The 9,560-nt window shown below is 38.1% G+C and overlaps 1 protein-coding gene and 1 pseudogene across 1 annotated transcript in view; one reads left to right on the top strand and one right to left on the bottom strand.

Moving 5' to 3' along the window:
- Window positions 1–6,129: 6,129 nt before the first annotated feature.
- On the bottom strand, window positions 6,130–7,021 carry LOC102839217 (annotated as a pseudogene).
- A 923-nt stretch (window positions 7,022–7,944) lies between these two features.
- SLC16A1 (solute carrier family 16 (monocarboxylate transporter), member 1) overlaps window positions 7,945–9,560 on the top strand; it is a 35,805-nt gene continuing 34,189 nt past the window's right edge. The window contains exon 1 of the mRNA XM_006865992.1: window positions 7,945–8,161. Coding sequence (XP_006866054.1) covers window positions 7,945–8,161 — 217 coding nt within the window. The remainder of the gene's footprint in view (window positions 8,162–9,560) is intronic.

A 9,560-nucleotide genomic window follows, 5' to 3' on the forward strand; every position in this document is an offset into this window, starting at 1 on the left:
GAGGCTTTCTACTCCCGTAAAGATTTACACCCTCGGAAACCCTGTACAGGGTCGCTATGGGTCGGAACCGACTCGACGGCACTTTAACAACAACATATATATATATATATAGAGAGAGAGACAGAGAGAGGCAGGTCTAGACTGTTGTTGTTAAGTGCTGTTGAGTCATTTCCAACTCATAGTGACCCTGTATAAGGTTTCGGAGGAGCAGCTTGTGGGTTTGAACCACAAACCTTGCAGTTCAGTGCTTATCCTACAGAGCCACACAAGGATTCCATAGATACATAGATATAGATATAATCCTGGCATGGTGCTCTAGGATAAGGACTGGACTGCAAACCATAAGGTTAGTGATTCAAACCCACCAGCCGCTCCTTGGGAAATCCTAAACAGGGTCACTATGAGTCAGAACTGACTGGATGGCATTTAACAGCAACAACATATATATATATATATATATGCTTCACTTCTCTAGAGAACCCAGCCTAAAATAAACCCAAATGTCCATCAGCTGGTAAATGGATAAACAAAAAAGAATATATCTACAAAATGAATTGTTGTTGTTGTTAGTCAGTAATGACTCGTAGTGCTCTGTATTAGGGTTTCCAGGGAGCAGCTGGTAGGTTTAAACTTCCGACTGTGCGGTTCATAGACTGATGTTGATCCTACGGCATCACACCAGAAGTCCATAAATGAATATTATTGAACAATAGTGATACTACTACACGGATGAGCCTTGAAAAGAGTATTCTTATGTGAAAGAAGTGAGACACAAAAAGCCACATTTTTGTATTATTCCATTTACATAAAATGTCCAAATTGGGTAAATCCACAGAAGTAGAAAGCAAATAGGTGGTTGCCAGGACATGGTGAAGAGAGAATGGGGATGGGGGTGGTGATAATTGGTATAGGATTTGTTTGGGGACAATGACACTGTCCTGAAATTACATATTGATGATAGTTGCACAATTCTATGAATTGTACACTTTAAAAGAAGTTTGCAATCTGGATTTATATCTCAAAACTGTTAAAATCAGTTAGGCTTTTACACACCAGCAACTAGCAAAATGTACTTTTTTATATTGCCATTTACGGAACAACAAAAAAATATTCGGAATAAATCTAACAAAAGTTGTGCAGACCTAGGAAATTTTATAATTACACAATTTTGGGGGGGAAATTTTACTTCTCTAAAAAATGATTTTAAAAGCTGATAAATACTTTCAGTTTCTTTAGTTGAACTTTTCTTAAGTGATGTTTTCTTTTTTATCACTATAAAGGGCTGATTCTAAATTTTTTTTTAAAAGTTTTTATTGTGAATTGAGTGAAATTTTACAGGGCAGATTGTCAGTTTTACGTTCAATAAATCATATTTTGTTTCATTGCAACAATTACAAGCCCCTTCATGCACCAACGGTCAACAGTATTTACTCTATTGCACCCCCCCCCCAATTTTTTTGATGTACACATACAAAACAGAAAATACATATTCATTTAAATGTCCAAAGGGCACACTTGCAAGCCAGCCTCCTGCCTGCAAGCACGTAGCCTTTCTCAGGTCATGGGCATAGAGTTCTCAGCTGCTCTATCTCTCTATGCCATCGCCTCTGCCACCATCTATGTTGTTGCTGCTTTTCTAGTTAGGATCCCATGCTCCACTCAGGCTCTTTCCTCTTGCTGGTCCTAAGGTCCTGTTTCTGAACTGTAAGATTAATTTATTGTTGTTGTTGTTGTTGTTAGGTACCATCAAGTTGGTACTGACTCATAGCGACCCTATGAAAAACAGAAGGAAACACTGCCCGATTCTGGGCCAACCTCACAATTGTTGCCACGTTTGAGCCCATTGATGCTACCACTTTGCCAATCCATCTCGCTGGGGGTCTTCCTCTTTTTCCTCTGACCCTCCGCCTTAACAAACATGGTATCCTTGTCCAGTGACTGGTACCTCCTGACAATATGTCCAAAGTATGAGAGATGAAGTTTGGCCATCCTATCCTCCAAGGAGCACTCTGGCTGTACTTTTTTCAACACAGATCTGTTTGTTCTTTTGGTAGCTCATGGCACTTTCAATAATCTCCTCCAACACCATAACTCAAATGCATCAATTCTTCTATGGTCTTCTGTATTCACTGTCCAGCTTTCACATGCATGAGAGGTTATTGAATATCATGGCTTGGGTCGGGTGCACCTTAGTCCTCAAGCTGACATTTTTGCTCTTCAACACTTCAAAAAGTTCTTGTGCAGCAGATTTGCCTAATGCAATACGTCATTTGATTTCTTGACTGCTGCTTCCATGAGTTTTGATAGCTGATCCAAGAAAATGAAGTCCTAGACAATTTCAATCTTTTCTCCTTTGATAAGAATTTTGTTTATTGGTCCAGTGGTGAGGATTTTTGATTTCCTGACATTGAGATGCAATCCATACTGAAGGTTGTGCTCTTTGATCTTCATCAGTAAGTATTTTAAGTTCTCTTCACTTTCAGCAAACAAGTTTGTATCATCTGCATATCACAGGTTGTTAATGATGAGTCTTCCTCCAATCCTGATGCCACGTTTTTCTTCATATAACCCAGCTTCTCGGATTATTTGCTCAGCATACATGTTGAATAAGCATGGTGAAAGAATACAACCCTGTCACACACTCTTTCTTAATTTCAAACCATTCATGTCTGTTCCCATGTTCTGTTCGAACAACTGCCTCTTGGACCATGTACAGATTCCTCATGAGCACAAGTAGGTGTTCTGGAATACTCATACTTTGCAATGTTATCCACACCTTGTCATGATCCACACAATCAAAAGCCTTTGCGTAGTCAATAAAGCACAGATAGACATCTTTCTGGTATTCTCTGCTTTTAGATAAGAGCCATTGAACATCAACAATGATATCTCTCGTTCCATGTCCTCTTCTGAATTTGGCTTGAACCTCTGGAAACTCTCTGTCAATGTGTGCTTGCAGCCGTTTCTGTATTACCTTTGTTGTTGTTGTTAAGTGCTGTTGAGTCAATTCTGACCCATAGCGACCCTGTACAGGGTTTCCGAGGGTGTAAATCTTTACGGGAGTAGAAAGCCTCATCTTTCTCCTGTGGAGCAGCTGGTAGTTTCGAGCCGCTGACCTTAAGGTTCGCAGCTCGATTCATAACCACTAGGCTACGCTACCAGAGCCATTTCTGTATTACCTTTAGAGAAATTTTTATTCGCATGGGATATCAAAGAGATTGCCAGATGATTTCCGCATTCTGTTGAGTCACCGCTCATTGGAATGGGCACAAATATGGATCTTTTCCAATCAATTGGCCAGATAGTTGTCTTCCAAATTTCTTGGCATAGAAGTGCCTCCAGTGCCGCCTCACTTTCTTAAAAGATTTCAATTTTTATTCCATCAATTCCTGGTGCCTTGTTCTTTGCCAATTCCTTCAGTACACGTCGGACCACTTCCTTTAGTATCATTGGCTCTTGATCATATGTTACCTCTTGAAACAGTTGAACATTAACCATTTCCGTTTGGTACAGTGACTCTGTGTATTCCTTCCATCTTCATTTGATGCTTTCTGCACCATTCAGTAATTTGCCCAGGGAATCCTTCAATAATGGAAGTTGAGCCTTGATTTTTTTCTTCAGTTCCCCCAGCTTGAGAAATGCTCAGCATGTTCTCCCTTTTGGTTTCTGACTCCAGAAAACATTTTGTTGTAATATTTGACTTTGTCTTCTCGAGCTGACCTTTGAAATTTTCTGTTCAGCTCTTGAACCTCCTCATTTCTTTCATTTGCTTTAGCATCTCTACACTGGTTTCAGTGTCTCTTCTGACATCCATTTTTTATCTTTTCCTTTCTTGTCTTCTTAATGATTTTTTTTGCTTTCTTCATGTATGATGTTTTTGATGTCATCCCACAACTCTTCTGGTCTTCAGTATTTAGTATTTAATATATCAAATCTGTTCTTCAGATGATCTCTAAGTTCAGGTTGAATATATTCAAGGTCATATTTTGACTCTCGTGGACTTGTTTTCATTTTCTTCAGTTTCAGTTTGAGTTTGCTTATAAGCAATTGATGGCCTGTTCCACAGTCTGCCCCTGGCCTTGTTTTGGCTGATGATACGGAGCTTTTCCACTGTCTCTTACACAGATGTAGTCAATTTGATTTCTGTGTATTCCATCTGGTGAGGTCCATGTGTATAGTCATCTCTTATGCTGTCTAAAGAAGGTATTTCAAATGAACAAATCAGTGATTTTGCAGAATTCTATCATGTGTTCTCCAGCATCATTTCTATCACCAAAGCCATATTTTCCAGCCACTGATCCTTCCTCTTTGTTTCCAACCATTACATTCCAATCACCAGTATTGATCAATACATCTTAATTGCATGTTTGATCAATTTTAGATTGAAGAAGTTGGTAGAATTCTTTAATTTCATCCTCACTGGCTTTAGTGATTGGTGCATAAATTTGAATAATAATGGTATTAACTGGTCTTTACTGTAGGCACATGGATATTATCCTATCACAGACAGCATTGTACCTCATGACAGATCTTGATATGTTCTTTTTAACGATGAATGCAACACCATTCTTTTCAATTTACCATTCTTGGCATAGAAAACCATGTGGTTGTCAGATTCAAAATTGCCAGTACTAGTCCATTTCAGCTCACTAATGCCTAAGATATCGATGTTTATGTGTTCCATTTAATTTTTGACAATTTCTAATTTTCCTAGATTCATTCTTCATACATTCCATGTTCCAGTTATTAATGGATGTTTACAGCTGTTTCTCTTCATTTTGAGTTGTGCCCTACACATCTTTAAGAAATGTCTTCCGTTCCTCTGGCCTTTCTGGTTTGGCCTCCAAGTCTTTTCAAGTGAGAATGTGCCACCTCATAAGGTTCTTGGTGGGGCTCAGGATTCCAGCTAAGACCCCTTGCTACACAAAGGCTTAACATGAAGCCTATTTCCCTGGGCAAGATCTAATTCCTCTTTTAGCTAATCCAATCAGTTATAGGCTGAATATGCTCTATTATAAAATGAAGCTTTCTGTAATCATATTTCCCAGTATTCCTTTCTGTCCCACTTAAATGTCTATTTTACATTAGAAGGCAGGGGAAAACAATATCCACAAGACAGTCAATCCTTATTTCTCCTCCTTAACCTGTTCCAACTGTGACTGAATACCTATATCATAAAACCCTGTTGTTCAAAATTTGTGTATATATCACCTCTATCCCATTTCCCTCCCTATCACCCCAGCTATTATGTGTCTGTCCTCTAACCTGTGAATTACTGATCCCTCCCTCCCACATCTGGTAAGCATGAAATAAATTTTCTTGTAGATTGGAAATCCTTTCTTAAGATTTTTTTTTTTTTTAATTTTAAAAATTTTATTTAGCTTTTATTTTACCCATATTCTAAAAATATAAAGGAAAACATGGATTAGATATGCTAAATTATTGAATGCACACTAAAATACATTAATATTAAGATGCATTATCTTCAACTACCCAGTCATTTTGCTACCTTTTGGTGAGCAGATAGTTGGTACCAGTCATCGTGAAAAAGTCTTTATTTTAAGAAAAAAAAATTGGTTAACAAGTTTCACTTAGCAAAATACACCCAAAAGGAAATCACAAAAAGTCAAGGCCTCACCAATTCCTGCACTGTTAGTATTGTGTTTCAGTTTTCAAAATTAACTTTTTTAAAAACTTAAAACTTAACCTAAAAAAATTTTAATGAAATCAAACTAGAATGAACATGAGAAGTGTTACTTTTTGGATTAGAGATCCAGCACCTTTGAGTTTTCCAAAAAAGCATGTCTCCCCAGTAAGTTTATTGTGATGTGGTATAAAAGATCCACATTTAACATACTTTAAGTTACTTTAACTCAAACATCACTCTGAAGTATACTACCAAAACACTGAGAAAAGCTGAAAATGGTTACCATTTACTCAATATCTTTGTCACATGCCAGAAGAAAGTTTGCATGAGAAAACACTGAAGAGGTAATTTTTTAAATCCAGATTTTACAAACTCATGGTGCAAAATGAGCTTTGTGTATGTATGTAATAACTGCTCTCCACTGCTTGTTGGCTGCCTGTGAAAATTTGACTGAAATAACTCAAAAAATGTTTCTTATAAAACTAGTCATATCTACCCATACTGTTTTGCTGGCCACTATAGCATGCCCCATAACAGCCACTCACTGACTGGCTCTCAAGGCCGATGTAAGTGGACTGGGTTGACACCCCCATGCCCTGCATCATTTAGCTAAAATAAGCCACATTGCTGGCCCCTGTAGTTGAATTCAAGAAGAGCTCTATGTATCTGTGCTGCGTGTTGGCTCTGTCTTTTGACATGGCGGTCACGGCTTCTTCATGAGTGGAAAAACTCAACATCTGCTTCACTGGTCACTCTTCCATCAGGGCCAAACTCAATATGTACTTCCATGGGGTTGAGTGGAGAGAAGAAGTTATAAATGTCATTCTCGGTTGCTTTGTAAGGTAACTCCCTCATGTGGATACAGTATGCAGTTGGGCTCTAGACAGCAAACTCACTGTCTCCATATCTGTGGTCATACATTCCCGACAGACAGTAACTGAGATCTCTTCCAAACAGATCAGTGGTAAAACCATAGCTGTTGCTGAGATCACTAAACTCCTCATAACCACCATAGCCTGTGCTATAGGCCCCAGACTTCATCCTGTCAAAGCCTGCTTGTTTGACAATGCCAATATATCTGCAGGCAATGCCAGGCCTGTCATAGGGTACTGACCACTGCACAGACATGAACTTCAGAGGGGGATCAGAGTATGAGCTCACTTGTTCCTGACTGCTCTTGAACATTTCAATATACCCAGACCCTATTCTTTCCTTGTGCTTCCCTAGTGCTTTCTCAGCTAATTCCTGTGGGGCAAACTGCACAAAGACTTCTCCTGTTGTCTTGCCCTTAGGGGCCACTGGCAAAGTGATTCCATTCCGCATGATTTCCAACCCTGAGAAGAACTGAATTATTTCTTCCTTTATGCATCCAAATGGATGCAGGGTTAATTAAGACATAAAATGGAAGTTGGCTTAGGTAAATCAAAGGAGATCTTAATTTATCTCAATAAGTCTACTCCCAACATCTCTCATCTGCTGCTTACTCATAATTTTACAGTTTGCTTTTGTTTCTAACTATGTTTTTCACTAGTACTGGGTAACAATAAAAGAAGAAGGAAAGCCTTGATTTAAAACTAGCAGCTTTGGATGTTAAGGTTCATTTTTGTAGATTTGTACTGTACTGGTCAGCATCCTTTAGGAATCTTCCAAGTCACATAACAGGGGGAAAAAGTTATCTTAAATAAAAGTAGCCGAATGAGAAGCAGACTTTATTGAGATAACTTTTCAGTCCATTAACTGAGAATCTTTTGTTTCAAATGATCTTTTATTTTGCAAATTACTCTATGTCTAGAGAGTTATGGATATCAGTGTCTTCCTTGACATTTTTTTTTTTTTTAACTTATGAATTCTAGAGGAAGTAAAAATGAGGTAAGTATTGGGGGACAAGTTTTAGGACAGAGAAATTATAAAGGAAATATTAAATTGGGAAACTTATAGAGGGCATTCTATGGGTTTTACAAGTTGGAAGTCGAATAGTTATCTTTGATAATGTGGAGAATTACTAAACATTTACTAAAAGAAGTATGCTTATAAATTTGAAGAAAAAAAACTACATTTATTGAAAATGATTTTGGTGTATGGCTCAAGTAGTGGTAATTGTTTAAGTCTCTAAAAATTATGAGTAATACTTAAAGAGAACAAGTAGCATTGAATAGCAATCCAGTCATTGGTAACCTAAGTACAAGGATTTTTGTGGAAGTGCTTTGTTACTGATTTACATGCTATGTATTGTTTTAATTTACTATCCTTCAGACATCTGGATTTGAGCTGCATCTTGGAATTTACCTTTACACACAATGACACTGTCAAATGGAGGTCCAGTTGGATACACACCCCCAGATGGAGGCTGGGGATGGGCAGTGGTTGTTGGAGCTTTTATTTCCATTGGCTTCTCTTGTGCACTTGGCAAGTCTGTGTCTGTATTTTTCAAAGAAATTGAAACCATATTCCATGCCAGCACCAGTGAAGTATCATGGATATCCTCCATCATGTTTGCTGTCATGTATGGTGCAGGTAAGTACCCACTAAGGAAGGCCTACTCTTCTAACTCTCAATAGATAGGTAAGTGTTGTATATTAAGTACTTTGCTCATGAGTGAGGTATTTTGAATGTTAATTATTGAAGCTGTGTAGTTGAACTCATGTCTTTCATTCTCGTTAAAAATAAAAGCTACACAGAAACTGTGTACTCTGTTAGGTCAGCTATAACATTATAAAATTATAAAACAAGAGCCTTATGAAAGGTAACTTAAAAAAAAAAATTTAAAAAAAAAAGTGTTTCCTGTCTCTTGCTGGTATCTTTCTGGTTTTCATGTTTTAATCATATTTTCTGTAACCTTGCTAAATTCTAAGTATTCACAATAGTTGACTGGTAATTTCTTCAGATTTTTTAGATAGATGAACATATCTTCTGCAATACTGACAGTTTGCTTTCCTCCTTTCCAATCCTTACAACTTTTCTTTTTTTCCTTGTCTTACTGCACTGGCTTGGACCTCCAGTATAATGTTGAAGAAAAGTGGTGTTGGTAGGCCTTCTTGTCTCATAATTTTGTTTTAGTTTTATTGCTGTTGTTTAAGCTTTTGTTGTGAATTGAATGAAAGTATACAGGGCAGACTATCAGTTTTCCTTTCAATAAATCGTATTTTGTTTCATTTCAACAATTACAATCCCCTCCATGTACCATCAGCCAACAGTATTTACCTCTACTCCCTTTTCTTTCTTTTTTTTTTTAATGTACACAGACAAAACCAAATATATGCACTTTGCAAGCCAGCCTCCTGATGGAGATATGCACAATCTTTCTCAGTTCATGGGCCTAGAGTCCTCAGCTGCTCTATGCCGTTGCTCTACTGTCAACACTTTTCTGGTTAGGAGCCCATGCTCCACTCATGTTCTCCTCTCTTGCTGGCCCTAGGGTCCTCTGTCCCTGAAATGAAAGATTAGATACTCCCCCATTGTAGTTACACATCTTCTACATTTACAGTTGTGACAATCACAGTTGAATCTTAAAATTCTATGACCATCCTCCCCAACTCCTTTTCACCAGACCCATCTGGAAAAGAGGAAAACTATTCAGTGGGGATTCTAACTTACCCACCTTGTCCTGAAGCTAAGCACACTCATGAAAGCTTATAAGCCAGCCACTTCATGCCTTTATAGCACCCTATTTTGATAGCCAATATCTAAGTTGCCCATCCCTATCAACCCAGTGTACTGAGGAGGCAAGCTTGATACTTGATATGAAGACTCCCTCCCTTTCAGTTGGAATTTTGAGCAACTACATCCATACATCCTCACCAGATGGAATACATAGAAATCAAATTGACTACATCTGCGGAAAGAGATGACGGAAAAGCTCCATATCATCAGTGAAAACAAGGCCAAGGGCAGACTGTGGAACAGACCATCAATT

This window comes from Chrysochloris asiatica, unplaced genomic scaffold, assembly GCF_000296735.1.
Source record: "Chrysochloris asiatica unplaced genomic scaffold, ChrAsi1.0 scaffold00085, whole genome shotgun sequence".
In the NCBI taxonomy this organism is placed as follows: Eukaryota; Metazoa; Chordata; class Mammalia; order Afrosoricida; family Chrysochloridae; genus Chrysochloris; species Chrysochloris asiatica.